Source organism: Salvia miltiorrhiza, chromosome 4 (assembly GCF_028751815.1).
Source record: "Salvia miltiorrhiza cultivar Shanhuang (shh) chromosome 4, IMPLAD_Smil_shh, whole genome shotgun sequence".
Lineage (NCBI taxonomy): Eukaryota > Viridiplantae > Streptophyta > Magnoliopsida > Lamiales > Lamiaceae > Salvia > Salvia miltiorrhiza.
Window position 1 is genome coordinate 40,736,427 of NC_080390.1, and position 19,548 is coordinate 40,755,974.

Consider the following 19,548-nt stretch of genomic DNA (forward strand, 5'->3'; position numbering starts at 1 on the left):
CCGGGGGTCTCGAATAGGTGTATGGGAGGGGGGGAATACACCTATGGGATATTTTTCTTTTCCTCAAAGTGAGGGATCTCAAGATAGAGATCTAAACGAAACTTTACACGCAAACAGTGACGCCTGTTAACTGAAAACAGTTTTGACCTCACAGGGTTGACGACTGATACTGAAAGCTCTTCAGTAAGGAGTTATCAGTTAAGTTGCTGGAACTTAACTGATGCACTTATGGGCTTCAGTCGAGTTTGCTAAAACAGAGATGATAACACTCTTCCTGACTATCAAAAGATAGATCAGTCAGACTGATATCATACGCAGCGGAAATTAAACTTAGTTTCGCAATAGCCTCGGTTGAGCACGTTGTTGGTCTTAGGTTTCTCTTTGCAGTTATTCAGTATTCAGTTTATCAATTGAAACAACACAAGTAGGAAAGTAAAACTGAAAGCTGTAAACAACACAGAGACTTTTACGTGGTTCGGAAAAAACCCTTTCCTACATCCACGGTCGGTTGATCAGACCAACAATCCACTCCGCAAGTGCTTAACAGGTGCACTGCAAACCAAACCGTGTGCTTGTCGGGTGCACACAACCGTACCACTGAAGAAAACCCTTCTTCAGTACCCACACTTCACTCGTGTCGGATTTCTCTTGCTTAGCACAACCCGCGCTAAGACTCTCAGAGTCAGAGTACCTTCCTGAACTCCGAATCACTCAAACACTCAAATCTTTCTTCTGAAAGGAGGTTTGAACGGATGCCTACTATACTGCAAAGAACAAGTTCTTTGTAGCAAGTTTGACCTTGGCTTCTGGGTAAACAGAGGTTTGCCTAAGGTCTAAGAGACTATGTGTAATCAGCAGTGACTGATTTTGGCTTTGGAATTCTCTTCTTCGATTCAAGCTTTAGGGAGGTTAAGCTTTAGCTGAGTAGCAATTTTGGCAGAGCTTCAGCTTATGTCGTTGAATCGGTGAAGGTTGAAGTGATCCTCGAGCGCTATTTGTAGGAGAACTCTTGAATAGATCCGTTGGTGTAGAACGTCCTCAAGATTTCTTCCGTTGGAGAGCAATTCGAATTTGGGCTGAGGCTTCAATCTTCGAGGTTCCTTGTCTGGTGGAACGGCTCTCTTGAGGGACAAGAGATGTGACGTCTCTGATAAAGTAGCCACCAATTATAGGAATGACCTCTGCAGAGATAAGATCCTTAATGCGGCTGTACTTTTGTGAATACGTGGCTTCCTTTGAACGTTGGAAGATCAGTCCAAGGAAGAATGTTCAACTGATACTTAACTTTAGTATCAGTCCGCTGAGTCCACGTGGCACGCATTAAGTACTCAGTTCCAAACTGATTCTTCAACTGATACTTCAGTTGGTATCTTCAGTCTTCGGTCTTCAGTCCTTCGTCCTTCAGTCTTCAGTCTTCAGAACCGCAAGCTAAACTAGAAACGAACTCTAACACTTGAGTTCAAACAGTTCTAGTCTATTACAATTACGACCTATGAATTTTGGTATCATCAAAACAAGGATTAGGATATTCCACAAGGTTCCCAACAATGTATATAAAACAAAATAAAAGATCATGAATAACCTTTAACTTGATACATGAAAAGTATAAATCAATTTTAAATGAGCAAGTTATGACCATTTAAAATTTGTATATTAATTTTATTTTAATTTTTTAATGATTTTTCTCGAAAATTGACTACTGACGTACTTGAACATCTTTTTAGTGTTTTGTTCTTTTTTTCTTTGTTGTTTTCTTATTCATGACATTTCAATTTTCATAGTACGTACATAGCCCTATTTTTTTACATTGAAAATTTGTTAGTAGGATACAATTTCACTATTATAATTAGATAATATTGTATATTATCATTTATGTCAAGAAGGAAACTATATATGCAGTTGTCAAAGTGAAATAAAGAAGGTTGTGTAAATTTTATACATAAAAAAACATCTAAAAATATGCTGTAAGATATTATTGTTTTCTTAATTTTTATTTTAATTTTCTATATTTATTTCATCATCAAATGAATTAAAATTAAATTCAAGATTAAATAATCCAATTTTTATAGAATCAAAAGTTATAAGAGACAAAGAAAATTATACATGTTTGAATTTGTTCAAAATTATTGTTGCTTTCTAAATATGACAATTTTTTATATTTTTTTATTAATGTATGTATTTTTTGTATCCATACAATTATCTTTGATAGGTATTACGAATATCTTTGCATGCATGTCTATTAATATTTCAAAAATATGTGTTGAGATATGGTCTTTCAAGGACCATATGTTTAATAGGAACTATTTTCATCCCTTGTTAAGATCTTAGTCGTGAAATTATAGCTTTGGTGAATGAATTTTAGGTCTAGAGTTTGAATTAGATAGGTTGATTTTTTTTCTTCTTTTAATTCATCAATTTTCACAATAAATTCATAATGTTACATATACAGAAAATTCATAGACAACTTATTTTATACATAAAACTTTGTATAATTATACAAACTCCCTATATAAGTGATACTATATCTATATATAGACACATTTAATATTTTTGTATAAATTATATTGATTATATTAGAATATTAGATCACTTTACAAATAATAAATTTGGTATCAAATTTTAATTTTATTAATTTATATTAATATTATAAAGCATATAATGCACAACTTAGGTGAATCTAAAATCACATTCATCGCGCATAGCGCGGGAGGTACACTAGTGTGTGTGTATATATATATATATATATATATATATATATATATATATATATATATATGAATGTTATGCTACATACCTTATGTGAGCACCTTATGTTATGCTATATATATATATATATATATATATATATATATATATATGAATCTATCGAAATAAAAAATGAAACTACAGGAACTTGAGAATGAATTTCTCTAAAATGGAGAAACATGTTGTCGAAACTAAGTGAGATATCTATAAATTATTTTTATTTGTATAATACTAATATATTAAAAATATATCTATAATAACCAAATCATATTCACATAACTTTTTTCGTTTATATTTATGTGTAACACAAAATGAAAAGGAAATTATTTTCATCGTGTATAAAATGATAAGATGGAAAAAAAAGTTATGATGAGTAATTACACATTTCTTTTAATTACTATGAGGTTTTAATTTGTGAACTGATAATTGATAAGAATGAGAATAGAAATGGAAAGTTCAGACCCAGCATACCTTTTAATTATTGAATATGAAAAAATAAAGAAATTGATGATGCATGGTTTGCTATCTATTTAGACTATTCAAATATTTTATGTGAAATCACATGATAATTGTCTTTTCTCAATTTTCTTTATTAAATCATGTATAATTTAATAAATTAAAAATTAAATATGATAGCACCACTACAAAAAAAAGTTCCATTAGTGACATGAGGTTTGGTAGCTATTTTGTGTGTCATAAAAATTAGTGACATTTGATGATATGGCTAATCACTAATAGTTACACTTTCAAACACCACTAATTTTTATGACACGAGCTACCAAGCCTTATGTCACTAATGGGAATTTTTTTTGTAGTGCACGGAAAACAATTTAATTGAAAAACTGATTTGCAATGCATACATCAAACGTAGAAGTATATGGCAGCGGAAGATTATTTAGGTCACTAAATTACAATTTGTTGAACTGTCAACAAACATCTTTCCTATCATTAGTAAGGGGGGACGCAAAAAATTAATTTGGAGGGAGGTGAAATTGAATTTTTGCGGGCACAAGGGTTCTAAAAAAAGAATAAATAAAATAAATTATGATAGTGTACAAATTAATTAAAGCTTTATTCTGAGAAAAATTAAGAAGGTGCAAAGTATCAGAGAAAAACGCGAAGCAGCGCGAGACCAACGGCAGCAATGGAGGCAAATGTACCTACACAATACTTGATCAACTCGTATTTCAATGCTTCTATAAGTGCCCTCAATCCATGAGTTTCCTGTCACACATTAATTAGTTGTAAGAATCTGAGATCATCTGCAAATTGTATGAGTTTTTGATCATGAGCACTCACTCGATCTATCTTGCTATTGAGGTTAATAGTTTCTTGATGATGATGGTTGAGCTCATCCCGGATTCGCCTGATCACCCACAAATCATCAGAATTGCAGATGTATCCATACATATATATATATATTCTTTAATTAATTACCCTTTTTCAAGATTAAGATCCAAACGCAAGCCTGCTGTGACTTTGTCGACTTCATATCTGAATATATCAGACATTCAGATTAATTTATAGAAACATGATCGTGATGGAGGTGTAAAAGAATTAGGTAGGCGCGCACCTTAACTCACTGCGGATTTTTTCAATGTCGGACTTCAATTTCTCATTCTCCTGTTGTAGTAAGGATACATGGTGAATCTGCACCAATTTAATTTCTTCATCATCATCTTGGTTTGGATATTAATCAAAATCATAAATGTATGAGATGCATATATACCACAGAACTTTTAACTTCGGTTTCGAATTTGGAGGAGTTGGATTCGAGCATCATCACGCTCTAGAAATTAAAGGGCGAAGAATGAATGAATTTAATATGAAGTAAAAAGAAAAAAGCGAAAAGAAGGTGGAAAAGGGGGCGGGGCAGACTTTCTCCATGTCAACTTTGGAGGCGAAGTTGTGAGAGACATTGTCGTAGCTGTCGTTCTGAACTTCCTTCAACGCCTCCGTGATCGCCTCCGCTTGCTTCGTCGGCAACCCGTTCGCCTCCAATCTCCTCACCTAATTATTAACCAATAAATGCACTTTCTTCTTTTTTCAACAAAAAAAGAAAATGAGAGAAATAATTTACGAGAGCCAAAGTGTCGACGAGGATGAGGCGTCTGCAGTCGGGTCTAACGAGATCGCAGGAGGGTCGGGAGACGTGATCGGAGAAGGTTCTGGATGCGGATACTCTGAATCCGAATCCGACCCGGTTGGCGCCATGCAAGCGGGGGGCCATTAGCAGAGCCCGCCTGCAGTATGCGGCTGCCATTTCAGATGATAATGCGATTAATGCCCGCCGAATTCCGACCAAGAATTAACATATAAGAAGATGGGCTAAACCAAAACAATTACAAAAACTAAAAGGGAGAGAAAGAGAGAGAGCGATCGAGATATATATGTAGATGGGGTAACGAGCAGACAACTAAAATCGGAAGATATTTAGGAAGCCAAAAGTGGAAGATATTTAATGGCTATAATGAGTAGACAACCAAAAATTATGGGGAGCAGTCCAATTGCTCTAATGGAAGATGACTTAATTTCAAAAACAACATTGAAACTAAAAGAAAAAAAATATCGCCCACCGTGGGGCTCGAACCCACGACCACAAGGTTAAGAGCCTTGCGCTCTACCAACTGAGCTAGACGGGCTTATTGTTAGGCATAGGAATAAGTGTTTTCATATAAGATCAAAAATGCTAAATCCATGTAAACACAAGCTTGTTCAAGAATTTTAAAGCACATTTAAGCAACTACTATCAGTTTCGAGATCTGCTTGTTAAGATAACTTACAAAACAGTTAATTCCAAGCAGTCCATATATATATATATAAAAAAAAAATCATTCTTATATAACAAAAATAAAAATTATAAAACTTTTATTTCTTATATGAAATTACATTATTATTCTTATTTTTTCTTTTGTCAATTTTCTCACTTTCTTATCATCTAAGCGGAAATCGACAGTCTTCTAGCAACACATCCTCCAACCCCAATCGAGAGAGAGAGAGGCAACGTGATCGTTCGAAGCTATTGAATTTAAAGTGAAGAGCAGGTAGACATAGAAGAGAGAGAATAAGCAATAGGATTTGAAGGAGGATTTCATTGATTCGAAAACTGATTTACAAATTGAAGATCGAAGCTTTTATACAAGACAAATGAAGCTTCTAGATCTAGGTCCAGCTTAACTAACTTTGACTATTCTATTAACAACTTGAGCTGACAAAACAACTACTTTAACAGAATAAATAACTAATAAGTTTAACATACACCAAAAAAAGTTTCTTCCTTAGCCATTATTGCGAGAGTAAAGTCGGAGCTTATCCCTTAGAAGGCAGAATCGCGGTTCAGCAAGGGGTTTGGTGAAGATGTCGGCAATTTGGTCGAGGGCAGGAATATGGCCAACATCAAGAAAATGATCTTGCACTTTTTCGCGAACAAAGTGAACATCAATTTCTATATGCTTTGTTCGAGCATGGAACATAGGATTTGAGAATAGAGCCACGGCACTTGAATTATCACACCATAATTTGTGCGGTGGAGAGAGTGATAGTCCAAGCTCTTGACATAAAGCATAAAGCCAAGTAATTTCTGTGGTAACATTAGCTAAGGATCTATATTCAGATTTTGTGCTGCTACGTGATACAACATGTTGCTTTTTAGAACTCCAAGTAACAAGATTATCACCATAGTACACACAATGCCCACCAGTTGACCTTTGATCATCCAAGCAACTGTCATAATCAACATTAGAGAATTCAACAAGTTGTTTGGAAGTAGATGAAGTGAAATGAAGAGCTAAATCTGGAGTTTCTTTGAGATATCTCAATAGCCGTTTGCAGGCTGCCCAGTGTTGAACCGTAGGATGATGAAGATATTGACTTAACTTGTTTACACAAAATGAAATGTCTGGCCTTGAATGTGTGAGATATTGCAAAGCACCAATCGTGCTTCTGTAAAGAGTGGGATCATCAAAAGGAGGGCTACCTGACTTAGTGAGCTTGGTGGCTAGAGTCATAGGTGTTGAGTAAGGGTAACATTCACTCATATCGGTTTTCAGTAGAACCTCCTTTAAGTTTTTGGTCTGAGACACAGCAAGTGAAGAGGGAGACCTGGTAACTTCAAAACTAAGAAAGTAATGTCCTTCTCCAAGACTTGTGAGAGAAAATTTATCATGAAGAATGTCAATAAGTTTGAGAACCTTTTCTTGGCTGTCACCAGTAATGAAAATATCATCCACATATATTAGAATAACAATGAGAACACCATTGATACATCTATGAAAGAGAGAGAAGTCAAAAGTAGATCTTTCGAACCCAAGGTCAGATAGGCAGGAATGCAATTTATCATACCAGGCACGTGGGTCCTGCCTTAGACCATAAAGTGACTTCTTGAGCTTACAAATATAATCTGGATGTGAAGAGTCTTCGAAGTCTTTAGGCTGCTGCATGTAAATGGTGTCCTGTAAATCACCATTTAGAAACGCATTATTGATGTCTATTTGCTGTATAGACCAGTTTTTAGAAGTAGCTAAAGAAAATATCAGTCTAATAGTGGAAGACTTAACCACTGGACTGAATATCTCCAGAAAGTCAACCCCCCAGCAAGTTGCTCGAATCCGCGAGCAAGAAGTCTTGCTTTTAGTTTGTCCAGATCACCATTCGCCAAAGTTTTAACACGAAAAACCCATTTATTACTGAGCACCTTATAATCAGAGGAAGGTGGAATAAGCACCCAAGTTCCTTTAATATTCAGAGCTTCAATTTCTTTACTCATGGCTGGAAACCAATCATGATCAGCCAAAGCCTCAGTTTCTGATGTAGGGAGAGGAGGTAGAGACTTACTACTCATCACAGCCAATGCTTCATTATTTGAATCAACAATAGCAATTATTATCTCATGCTCAAACTCTTGGTGAACAATGTAACTCTTAGGTTTGAAATTTTTGTTTTTGGCTCTGGTAACCATGGTGTGGGTGTTGGTGATAAGAGGTGGTGGATGTGGTGGAGGTGATGGAGGGGATGGTGAGGCTGGAGGGGTTGATGTAGAGGATGAGGACTGTTGTGGTGAAGTAGGGATGATAGGAACACTTGAGGAAGAGGAAGACATGGTTGATGGTGAAGAAGATGAGGATGAGTGATGTGTTGTGGGGGCAGATGATAAGGAAGAAAAGAGTAGAGGCTCTGGGAAAGGCAATATAGGGAAAGGCTGATGAGAGATGGGTGAAGGGGAGGATGAAGCTGGGGAAGAGAAGAGTGTGGTGTAGGGAAATTCCCTTTCATTGAAGTCAACTGTATCAGCAAGATATATGCGATTTGAGGGACTAAGGCACTTATATCCCTTGTGACAGTCATTGTAACCCAGAAAGATACACTTAGTGGATCGATATTGAAGTTTGTGTTGATTATATAGCTTTAGGTATGGATAATAGGCACAACCAAATACCCTGAGCATAGTATAATCTGGAGGTTTGTGATATAAAGCTTGAAATGGAGAGGAAAAGTTGAGGCTGGGAGTTGGTAACCTATTGATGAGAAATGTAGCTGCTTGGAAAGCATCCCACCAGTAAGTAAAAAGAAGAGTAGATTGGGCTAATAGTGTAAGTCCAGTATCAACTATATGTTGATGTTTTCTTTCCACTTTGCCATTTTGAGAGTGAAGATACGAGCAAGGGTGTTGGAAGTGTATACCAAGTGAGATGAGATGATTAACTAGAGATCTAGATTCACCCCTCCCCTCCCCCCAATCAGTTTGGAAAGCTTTAATAGTGACTGAAACTAACACCGTATTAAGGTAATGAAGTTTTTGACAGTTTGAGATTTGAGTGACAGAGGATATATCTAGGTAAATCTAGTGAAATCATCAACAAAGATGATGTAGTAAGTATAACCTGCTGTGGAATGAATATAAGTTGGACCCCATAAGTCAAAGTGAACTAATTCAAAGGGAGATTTTGTTTTGATGGGTTGAGATATGTGAGCAGACTGATGCATTTTACCCAATTTGCAAGCTTCACAAAAACTAAGTGAATTTGCTTTAAATGGAATATGAAGTTGAGTACAGACTTTAGCTAATACAAGGGAGCCAAGATGACCCAATGATCTATGTAATGTGTCTAAAGTAGTACAAGTTATATAATTTGGAGAGGCAGCTAGCACACAACTAAGATCAGAGCTAGGCTCATTATTACAGACAGACTTTATAGATGATAGAAAAGCAGCTATAGGGGCTTGAGCTGATCTAGATGATGCAGTCTTGGTGTATAGAGGAGATAGATCAAGCTTGTACAATCCCTTAGATAAGGTGCCCCTCAGAAGTATCTGGTGTGTTTGGTTGTCCTTAACAAAACAGGAAGTTTGGTTAAATTCTATAGTGACTTGATGGTCTTTGGTAAATTGACATATGCTCAGCAAATTCTTTGTGATATTTGGCACATAGAGAATATTATGAAGCAATAAAGGAGTGCCTGAAGAGTGAGAGAAAGGTAGAGTATTTGATCCAACAGAAGTTATGGGGAGAGAGATACCATTGCCAACAACAAGCTTTTCATTCCCACTATAGTCACTGCTCACAACAAGGTTTTGCATGATATTTGTGATATGTGTTGTGGCTCCACTGTCAACATACCAACTTTTATCATGAGTGTTGCTATCTGGAGAGAAGTGTTCTGTAGCAAGAGCCTCTTGATCATTAGCATCTGATAGATAGGCCTGAGGAACAACAGTAGAGTTGATAGAGTTGTCAGTGAAATGGATGTCAAATCGTTTAAAACATTTGATAGCAACATGACCCGTTCTACCACACAGTTGACACACAATTTCTTTTGAGGATCCACCACCACGAGCATTGGTGAAGCCACCTCGATTTCTAGTAGTAGGAACATGATTTAGGCCTCTGCCTTGTGCTTGCCCTCAGTAAGCAACATGCGCTGCATGGTTAAAAATAGCAGTGAAATTTTGTTGTTGAAGGCGAAGTTCATATTCTTAAAACGCATATTGAACTTCTTGGAGATTAGGAGAATCATAACGATGCATCATATTTACCACAAGAGCCTCATACTCGGGGCCAAAACCAGAGAGTAAGTAGTTTACTAGTTCATCATTAGAGATAACCTGACCAACGGCGGTTAATTGATCGGCAAATCTGCGCATTTTGAGGAAGTAATCCTCCACAGACATTGCACATTTCTTTGTGGATTGAAGCAAGAGACGTAGTTGCATAGTTCTGGCCTTGGATTGTGACATGAATAGGCGCTCCAATACTGACCAGAAATCACAAGAAGTTGAGCATCGGACGACGTGACCAAGCATCGATTCACTTACAGAAGAGAGCATCCAACTTAGGAGAAATTGATCTCGTCGCATCCAGACTCCATATGCAGGATTTGGAGTGTTTTGACCGTTTGCCGATGGTGTGGGAAGAAATAATAAAGGTACAACTGCCGTGGAAGAGATGAAGTCTCCGTAGCCATGAGAACGAATGGCTGAAATAGCTTGTGCTCTCCAGAATGAGTAGTTCGAGCGATCCAACTTTAGAATGGATGGAAAGTGGGGAAGGTGCGGTGTAGTGGTTGGTGTTGGTGTTTCCATGGTGGAGAAGTGTTGTAGAGCAGCGGAAGATCGAAGAATTGCCGAAGAAAAACCACAAAGAAACTAGAATCAGAGGAAAAAAAATCTCTAGATTGAAGGAATTTTGCAGAGATGTGGATTAGCGACTGATACCATGTTGAATTTAAAGTGAAGAGCAGTAGACATAGAAGAGAGAGAATAAGCGGTAGAATTTGAAGGAGGATTTCATTGATTCAAAAACTAATTTACAGATTGAAGATCGAAGCTTTTATACAAGACAAATGAAGCTTCTAGATTTAGGTCCAGCTTAACTAACTTTGACTATTTTATTAACAACTTGAGCTGACTCAGCAGAGTCAGCAACTACTTTAACAGAATAACTAACTAATAAGTTTAACAGAAGTTGGAAAGGCCATAGCTACACTATTGTTTATTGTTCAATGTAATTGAATTTGATTTAATCGAGTTTATATTGTTAATGTTTTTGAATTTATAACTAGTTTTGAAATATAGATTGACTGTGAAAACAAGTTTTTAAAGCTAACATTCACAACTCGAATATAAGTTTATTGTGAATTTAAGTTTTTAAAACAAACTTCACAATTATAAATATTTTTACCTGCGAATTCAAATTTTAAAATTTGTATTTATAACCAACTCAAGTAATATACAATAAATACAATTATTTTTATGTTTTGTTATATAAATGAATATCTTTTATTTTTACTATCTCAATTTGGAAGTCCACTCTAATTCCAAATCTTTGTCAGACAATCTACATTAAGAGAGTTACCCAAGATATTTTAAACTAATATTTAAAAATTTCTTCAAACAACTATCTAACATATAATTTGATGGTTCTCAAAAAAAAAAAAAAACATATAATTTGATATTTACAATTAAGGTTCTTCTCTCGAGTAGACTTCTAAACATTAATTATCAATTCCATCACTTTATCTTCTCTCAAATTTTCCACCGAATTTCGTCCACCTTTTTTTTTTTTTTCATTTATAACAAATATACATTCTCAATTTTTCGGTAATGTTGAACACAAATATCATTACTTTGACGGCCCAACTATATAGGCCCGATTTTTTTTCGAAGTCTAAATTCTCATAAATCTACCTTTATGCACTGACCAATGGGCTTATGCCAGCACGACTCGGCCCGGTCCATTTTAGCCCGACTTGACCGGGCCATACTAAGACAAATGGATGGGGCTGGTATAGAGTATTTAAGACATATTGTTTGGGGCTATAGACTAGAAAATACTGGCTGCCTACAAAGATTGTGTGTTTATTACTATTTTCGCCCGTTCATAAAAATTGTGTGTTTTCCTTTTTTAGAAATCTCATTTATACTTTAAACTTCACTCACACTCAATATTTACAAAATACTCAAACTTTAATTTTACAATTTGGTAGGCTCAATACTACCCTTTAACACTAAAATGATATCTTTCAACTTTTTTATTAAAACTCCTGCCCTTCACTCCACCACACACTCTTTGTGGACGGAGGGAGTATTTCATTTGGGGCTAGAAGCTACTTTTTCCGTTCCATTATTTATGGGATGTATTTTTTTTTTTTTTGGTTGTCCTATGTAACATGACTTATTTCTCTTTTGGGCCATGATTAAGACATAATTAAAGTTTTTAAACCTCTAACAAACCCTAATTATCATTTCATCTACTCCCTCCGTAGTCCACTTCACTTTTTCACACATATTTAGAAAATGCAATAAATAGTGCTTGAAAAATTCAAATATAACTTGAAAAATACAAAATATATGTAATTATTCAATTTTGTCCTTATTTATTCTATGTTTGACTGTATATAAATAAGGTTACTTTGGTAAAAAAAAATAAAAAAATTAATGCTAATTTAATTTAGAAAGTGGACTATATTGTGGGACATCTAAAAATGAATAAGGGACTATGAAGGTGGAACGAAATTGAATAATTACATATATTTTTCGATTACTTAAAAATATTTAAAAAAAAAATTGCTACTTTATTTTAATTTTTTAATCAAAATTCTTATGAGCGTGGACAAAATTATTGTCCAAAATGATGATCAATCGTCACGAAATCAAAACATAATGTTTTCTAGACTAAATGAGATTTTCAGCGGTAGTAATCCACCATCGTCAGACCTACGTTTAAAAGTTAGCTAAGTTGCAGTAAATTTCTAATGAGATTCCAACCACATCAGTGATCCGATGACGATGGACTAGTTACTATTGAAAATATTAGGCTCTGTGTTTCATGACTATTGATTATCATTTTAGATGTAATGTAATTTCAACAAAGAATAATTACTTCAACAGTTGCGAATTGATTAATGATTATAGCATTAAACAATTAAATAATTTCTCAAATTTTAAGATGTGTATATATATAAAAAATCAAACCGAAGTTACAAACTAAAAATTCGTTGAAAATCATGATATAAACTATAATTAACCCTATATATTTGTTATTAACAAAGTCTATAAACATTTAGTATAGACCATTTAAAAAATCATACTCCATCCGTCCCATAAAAACATGCATAATATAGGAGGACATGAGTTTTAAAAAATGATGTAAAGGCATCATATTTTATGGAATCCTTAATTATTTCATTGAAATTAACAGCCAACACCTTGAATAGCAATTGACATAGGAATTTAAGGCTTCAACCTATTTTTCTTACGGCAACTGCCGGTTATCGTAGCCGTTGAACACAAAATTCCCCAATATTTACAACAAGCATCCAACGTGTTTGAATTTAAGATATCTGATGTTGCACCAAGCGACAATCTAAGCTTCTCGGTTGAAAACTGGGTAATAAGTATCCAACTCGAGCTGTTCTAGGATCTGCTGCGTGCGCCATAGATAAGACGAGTGGCCGTCTATAAACTCTGTTGCGTCCACCTGTGTTAGATCCAAGATTCGTATTGGAATGTATAAACATATCATCAAACATTGAGCAGAGTTGCAGAGCTTTTACATTTTCGATACCGGGGACATCAACAGGCTGAATTCCGGCCAATCCTCTGGTGAGGAGACTGTACAGAAATAATAAGAGAAAATGAGAACGAATCAAAAGCACATATTTCAACTCCTACGAGGGCTGGGATCATACTTGGCACGAAATGCTATTCCCAGCATCCAATCATTTGTCGAATATACATTCACGTATCTCCCGGCTACCACCTGCAGAATATTATGCGGTTTAACTTCAGTCAATAGAGAAATTTTATCCCCATAATAGGTAACAGTCACTACCTTCCGAGTAGCTTCCCAGTTCGTGTCTTTAATCGCTATAGGAGCTCCAAGAAGAACAACTCTTTCCACAAGCCCAGCTGATTAAAATCAAGGAAGTGAATGGTTATTGCAGAAAACCAAACAAAATGAGAAACTAATAATTCCTCAAGTCTAGCCAAGGAGTCTGTTTGGGCTCCAACGTGCACAAAATGCATAAGTTTCAAACCACGACCTCCATGCATTGCAAGATAGCATCTGCCCTCAAACCGCTTACCATTAGTTTCACTTTCAGCCAAAGTCTCAAGGCAACTCATAATTACTCTCGCTCCTAATGAGAAACCCACTAGAGTCACAGGCCTGGAAAATTGTCAACACCAAAGATTAAGAATTTCCAAGGATAGCAAAATTACAACTTTTCTGAATCAAAAAAGTAGCAGGTATACCTGTGCCCTTGCAAACCTTTAAGTAATACTTCTGCCAGCATTTTTCCTGCCTTATCAGATCTACAGAGTAGCAGAATATAACACACATCAGATTCTTTGAAAGGAAAAAAATGGAGAAAGGCAAATTTAGGTCCCCTTACTTTTAGTTCTATAGAATTGGGTAAAATTAAAGTCTCTACTTTTATTCGTGTTAAACTTGAGACCCTTGTACAAGACTTGGGTCCCTATACTTATATTTATGTTAAACTTAGTTCATTGTCCTCACCAAAAACAAAGACTTGATTTTTGCATAGGAGGAAGTTTGGAGACCCGGTCTTTACAAACGAAAGTTTAGAGATGCAACTCAAAAGAAGTGAAGGTACATACAAATAAAAATGCAGGAATACAATTTTAAAAAAAATAAAAACTGGAAGTACTTGACTACATTTTTTTCTTTGCAGTTGAGAGTGGGGAAAATTAGGGATCGAACTCCCGCTTGTGGTAAAACATATTAGGACTTTAGTACAATTTATTCTTAAGAAAATCGCAATGATAGAAGGGAAGTTGTATTGACACATACAACATAGATGAAACCTACAAATAAGGTTTCTTTGGATAATATTTATACACATTAACAGCGATCTAAATAGGCCCAACCGCCCTTCTCACCACCAGCCTCAGCCCACAATTATCAATAATTTCAGCATTATGTGAGTCTAGCAAAAACGTCATCTATTTCTCTTGCCTCAATATGACAAACACAGTATCTGAGTTCTCAATATTTTATGTCATTGTCAAAATTTAAGTGTGAATAAAAACCTGTCAATGGCAATTGTCCATTTGCTGTCAATAAAACTAGTAAGTGAAAGCAATGTTGTTGGCCATGCTAGTGCTGCCATAAGGGTGCTTAGTACAGTCATCATGGCCCCTTGTTTCATCATTTCAGTGGCGATTTCTGCAGAAAAAATGTGATCATGTTTATAACTTAAGAGTAAGTTTCCAATGGCCTTAGCTGATATATGATTTATATTCAGCTTGCATAAACAAAATCCTTTACTTGAAGTAAGCCAGTCTTGAATAGCAGTGCTTACAGCAATTAGATGCTCCGACTCCCACTGCAGTGCGTACCTAAAGAAACAAAAGAGTTCAACAGAATCGTAACAGCATGAAACAGGTCATAAGAAAGTAAGTATGCCATTGCTGCCAGTGAAATCATAAATTCACAGAATAATTAAATCTTGGGTCAAGATTATTTATTCGGATACTACAAGACAAACAAATAGATTGTGTTATAAGGGCCCAAAAAATGAGGCTTGGTCAAAACTATTTGCATTTAACCACCATAGCATGGTAAAATACAGGTAAAAAGAATGTGAGTAATGAGATGTTAAATAATCACGGCAAGCAATAAATAGTAGGAAAAGATGGGTCTACCTTTCCAAGTTTTCATGTTGTGCTTCCCAAGGTCTCGTAAAGTCTTCTTCCTCAAAAACGAATCCTGAAACTAAGATCTCAACAGCTAGTCGCTGATAAGAAAATTTAAGTAAGGAGATAGGATACTAGAAAGAAACAAAGAAGCACCAAATATTTTAGCTATGTATGATGATTGATCACTGCTTCAAATTCCACCAAATAATGTTAACATGACAACAAAAACAAATATGAATACCAAAAGCTATTTTCTTTCCTCTTCTGTTCTCCATTTACAAATTCTGTCAAGCTAAAGAACTCACTCCTTGATTATGGTTGTCACCTATTGCTTTGAACTCAAATTCTTCAACATCACCAATTCTCCTAGCCACTTTGCTCCCTGTAAGTCCAGCTCCAGCCGCTGGGCCAATAGTAAAGTCAGTGAAATATAAATGGGAAGACAAAATCTTTCAGATAGTTGTCAGCTGAAAATGCAGGGGAGCTCACTGAAATGATTTATTTAGCAGCAAGAAAAGAAAAGCAGAAGAAATAGCTAATTTTATGGACAAAAATACTTGGAAAATCTAACAAAGTTGATTGATGATGACAAAGATCACATACCACCAAAGGAAGCTGCAACTGCTACAGAACCTGCAACACTTCCAGCAGCAGTAGCTACTGCAGCAAACCCACTTGCTCCAATAACAGGGACAATGGCCCCTAATGTAGGTGCTAAAGCACCAAACCCAGCTGCAATTGCTGGAGCAGCTAAACCTTCAATGACAAAAACTCGAAAGTCAGTATACCCACCCAACATAAAATTCCAAAATTTGTGAAATCATATTTGCCATCATCCATCAGATATAAAACAATGAAGAGAACACACCTCCAGTAATTGCCATCAAGGTACCTCCTGTTAGTGCAGCAGCACCGATGATGCCTCCGCGTTTCCACTTCTCCCATGAGCTTTCTGAAGATTTGCCTTCTTCCTTGGATTCCTCCTCTTTCAGAATTGCCATTGCAGTACAAGCAACCATAGTTTCAATGGCTTCCTGCAAAAGTACCATCCACTTTTAGTAAATTTATCAGAATCATTTAGTTTAGTGAGAATTAGCTGAGCAAAGACCACCACAGCTGCAAATATCACTCTGAAATGTTGTGAGAACACTTGGAGCTAACAGTAATATACATGAAACAGGTCTGAGACCCTGTAGTCGGATGTTCACTTTCTCCAAGAGGAAGATTATTACACAAAAGACCAGATCCTTCAGGAGAAATCATCGGATAATATATAAAGCAAAGAAAATGATCTACTGCTGCACGGAGATGAATAAATTATTTTTCTACTTTCACTCCTAAGATGCATGCTAAATTTAACGGGACGTTCCAGGGATAATTCCAGTATATCTGAGGATCAAGGAAATAAAAACTTTACACAATGCATTTAAAATGAGCAGTGACCCACAAAGTTCTTTTGGGGAAGAATGTACTCAAGGAGATCCAGAACATAAGTAATTATACCATTATTATCCATTTCACATCAAACCAGGTTGCCAGCAACCTCAAGGCCACACGATGTCTGGAATCATAGCCCTTTCTTCTTTTGGTGGACTTCCCGTTATCTTCAGGCAGATCTGCCAGACAAGCTGAAAGAAGCTCATTAAGAACCGTAACTTTCGTCAGGTAAGTAACCATTGCTGCCTCTTCAATTGGCCTTCCATCTGATTCAATGATATTTTGTCTAACTGCTTGCTCCGATTTAGATGTAGCTACATCTTTTTCCTGCTGTGAAATATCAGATGAATTCCTCTCTTCAGGTTTCGATTCTTGAGTTGCCTCGGGGGTTGAAAACTTCTCCCGACACGCATACTCATACTTTAGTTGTCTTTCCTTTTTGGAGTCATGATCAGCAGGAGATAATTCCAATTTTGAAGACATAGCATCAATAGCGTTGACTAGAGCAGTTCCATTATCAACAGCTTCTGATGACACATCACTACTTCCCTCCGCAAGTAACCTTAGGAACTGGCGACAAAGAAAAAATCAAACCATTAGAAATTTAGAACACACCCACTAATTCCAGCAGATCCTTAGCACCTGACAATATTAGGACAACATGGGAGTTGTACAATTTCTCAAGGGGCATTTATTTTTCATCATTGACAATATACATGATTGAGTATTTTTATCCTCATTAATAAGATGTCTCCAATCCTACTCCTCTCAAATGGATATGAATCAAGCAAATTAGCTCAAATTGTAGAAATTATCAGGTTCTTGGGATATCCCAAAGACCCAATCCATCTTAGTTAACAATGGATTAGCCTATGCTATTTTTATCTATCTAGGTTAATAGTTAATAGTAAACGCCCCCTAATTCTATTATGAGAGGGACTAATATAAACAAGGTGACGAGAATACAATGCAAATCTTAATGCTTCTGGATTACATAAGAGAATACATAAATATTTAGACAAGGGATCGGCAACGACTATAAAGGAATGCTTAACAAGCTTCATTTAACTCCTCACGACCAAAACTGTTTCTCAAAGAAAGAACATCCTTATATTATTCTCCAGGGGCATATACTTTGGGCAATAGTCTAATCCACCACATACTTAGATGGATTGAACAAACTGCGAGCTTGTTTGACCATTCAATCCTTCATATACTCAACCCTATCTATTGTAATCCAGTTCATCAATAAAATTAGTCGCTCCAGAAAAAGATTAAATTTGTGAAGAAATGTTACAATCAAACTCATGCTTATTGGCCAAGAAGCCGCACAACAATCACACTCCGCAGAACAAACAATCACATGTTTAATAGCTGGGAGTAAAATTGCAGTGAAATGAATAAAGTAGCTCACAGCTGCAAGATGATTCTTTGCTGGTGAAGACCCAGCAGTTTCCTCCAGCCCACCCCACGCTCTGCTATCAATTTCAAAAAACCTGAAATCACAAATCAAGACATCAACACTTTTTTCCCAAATGTTTAGTAACCTATACAGTTGTACATTGGCAGACATGATTATGTTTCCCCCCCAAAAAAGGGAAAATGTATTACTTGAAGACAGGTCGAAGGAGTCCGGAGGATTGGTGGGCCCACAGCTGAGGGTCCTCGGAAACAGAATCGGAGCTGCTCCCGCTACTGACGCGTTCCTCCGACGGGGCGCCGTCTTCGGCGGCAGCGGGAAATCCCAGTGGCTGAGTTTGGTGGATTTGGGCCTGGTTCAGAGCCATCGCAAAGAGTGCTGCCGCCGCGTATTTCTGCGGCGGCGTCAGCATCGACTTTGATGATGACATTTCCTTTGCCTTCTTTTGCAGTTCGAATTGGCGCTAAGTGGAATTAAACGTGCAGAATGACATGAAAAAAATTGGAAAAAAAAAAAAAGCAATTGGAGAGAATTTTCGAGTGAAAGAAGAATTTGATCAGATGAAATGATGATGAGCAGTCGGTGTGTTCGTTTTCCGGTATTCCTTTGTTTCCAATTAGTTTTGACGGTTTCCCGAATATCAGTACGACGCCGTATGTCATATTGATTTCTTTTTAGGACACAATATTATACTACTATATTTATTTTTTGAAATTGAATAAAGAACTAAAACTATACAACGGGGAATTCGCGATGGGATATTCATTTCTGAGTGACGAATTAACTCTTCTTAAAAGAAACTTATAATTTTCAAAATAAAATAAAATAAAATAAAATATACAAAATAAAATATCAGGTGTCAATTTCCAATAATTAAATTGACTAATGCATGCAGATACATATTTCAACAAAATCCTGGATATGCAGATTTATAACTTAAGTCAATCTTTGTGATATATATACAGTTCTGATTGTAAGCTTCTAACCTTAAGGCAATATACACAGCAATTCTTGGATAAATTCATTTCAGTCGTGTTCTTGACACTATGAGTCTCATGTAAAATAAGAAATAAAGACTTTATATATTGAACACTTGAACTTTCATTCAATTTTTAAGTCTTAAAAGAATAAGAAGTCTGTTACTAGTTGAAAGAGCCAAAAGAGCTAGCTGCTAATTAATTTTTTCAATATAACTATAGATCATGTATGGACCACTTGGAGTCAAGCTTAAAAGAAGAGTAATACTCAATAAAATATGTAATTTTTTTTTCAATATAACAATAGATTTT

At 35.9% G+C, this 19,548-nt stretch overlaps 2 protein-coding genes and 1 non-coding gene across 5 annotated transcripts; all 3 read right to left on the reverse strand.

The window, feature by feature from the left end:
- Window positions 1-3,548: 3,548 nt before the first annotated feature.
- LOC131021663 (protein FMP32, mitochondrial-like) lies at window positions 3,549-5,148 on the reverse strand. The gene is made up of 7 exons (XM_057950912.1): window positions 4,826-5,148; window positions 4,624-4,755; window positions 4,475-4,534; window positions 4,319-4,395; window positions 4,183-4,239; window positions 4,045-4,111; window positions 3,549-3,969 (listed from the first exon to the last, which is right to left on the reverse strand). Exons 1-7 carry the CDS (start codon window positions 5,006-5,008, stop codon window positions 3,850-3,852), a joined length of 696 nt encoding a protein of 231 aa, XP_057806895.1. The 5' UTR covers window positions 5,009-5,148; the 3' UTR covers window positions 3,549-3,849.
- Window positions 5,149-5,314: 166 nt separating this feature from the next.
- On the reverse strand, window positions 5,315-5,387 carry TRNAK-CUU (transfer RNA lysine (anticodon CUU)). The gene has a single exon. It is a non-coding gene; the product is annotated as a tRNA-Lys (tRNA).
- A 7,487-nt stretch (window positions 5,388-12,874) lies between these two features.
- LOC131021664 (uncharacterized) lies at window positions 12,875-19,002 on the reverse strand. 3 transcript variants are annotated; one of them, XM_057950915.1, is made up of 15 exons: window positions 18,451-18,945; window positions 18,254-18,335; window positions 16,906-17,409; window positions 16,271-16,436; window positions 16,006-16,158; window positions 15,708-15,805; window positions 15,409-15,500; window positions 15,032-15,102; window positions 14,794-14,929; window positions 13,996-14,055; window positions 13,827-13,909; window positions 13,574-13,650; window positions 13,431-13,501; window positions 13,296-13,353; window positions 12,875-13,219 (listed from the first exon to the last, which is right to left on the reverse strand). In XM_057950915.1, exons 1-15 carry the CDS (start codon window positions 18,687-18,689, stop codon window positions 13,106-13,108), a joined length of 2,004 nt encoding a protein of 667 aa, XP_057806898.1. In that variant the 5' UTR covers window positions 18,690-18,945; the 3' UTR covers window positions 12,875-13,105. The 3 variants fall into 3 exon arrangements, with proteins under 3 accessions (XP_057806898.1, XP_057806899.1, XP_057806896.1); XM_057950916.1 differs by having other exon boundaries at window positions 12,875-13,206; window positions 18,451-18,930; XM_057950913.1 differs by having other exon boundaries at window positions 12,875-13,353; window positions 18,451-19,002.
- Window positions 19,003-19,548: the final 546 nt, after the last annotated feature.

Excerpts from the sequence above, each read along its gene's own strand:
- LOC131021663 (XM_057950912.1), bottom strand. The coding sequence starts at position 5,008 with ATGGCAGCCGCATACTGCAGGCGGGCTCTGCTAATGGCCCCCCGCTTG. Across the intron at positions 4,396-4,474 it reads CCGAAGTTAAAAGTTCTGTG|ATTCACCATGTATCCTTACT; the intron begins GTATATATGCAT and ends AAATTGGTGCAG. Across the intron at positions 3,970-4,044 it reads TCAATAGCAAGATAGATCGA|GAAACTCATGGATTGAGGGC; the intron begins GTGAGTGCTCAT and ends AATGTGTGACAG.
- LOC131021664 (XM_057950913.1), bottom strand. The coding sequence starts at position 18,689 with ATGTCATCATCAAAGTCGATGCTGACGCCGCCGCAGAAATACGCGGCG. Across the intron at positions 18,336-18,450 it reads CTCCTTCGACCTGTCTTCAA|GTTTTTTGAAATTGATAGCA; the intron begins GTAATACATTTT and ends TTGTGATTTCAG. Across the intron at positions 15,501-15,707 it reads GTGACAACCATAATCAAGGA|CGACTAGCTGTTGAGATCTT; the intron begins GTGAGTTCTTTA and ends TTTTCTTATCAG.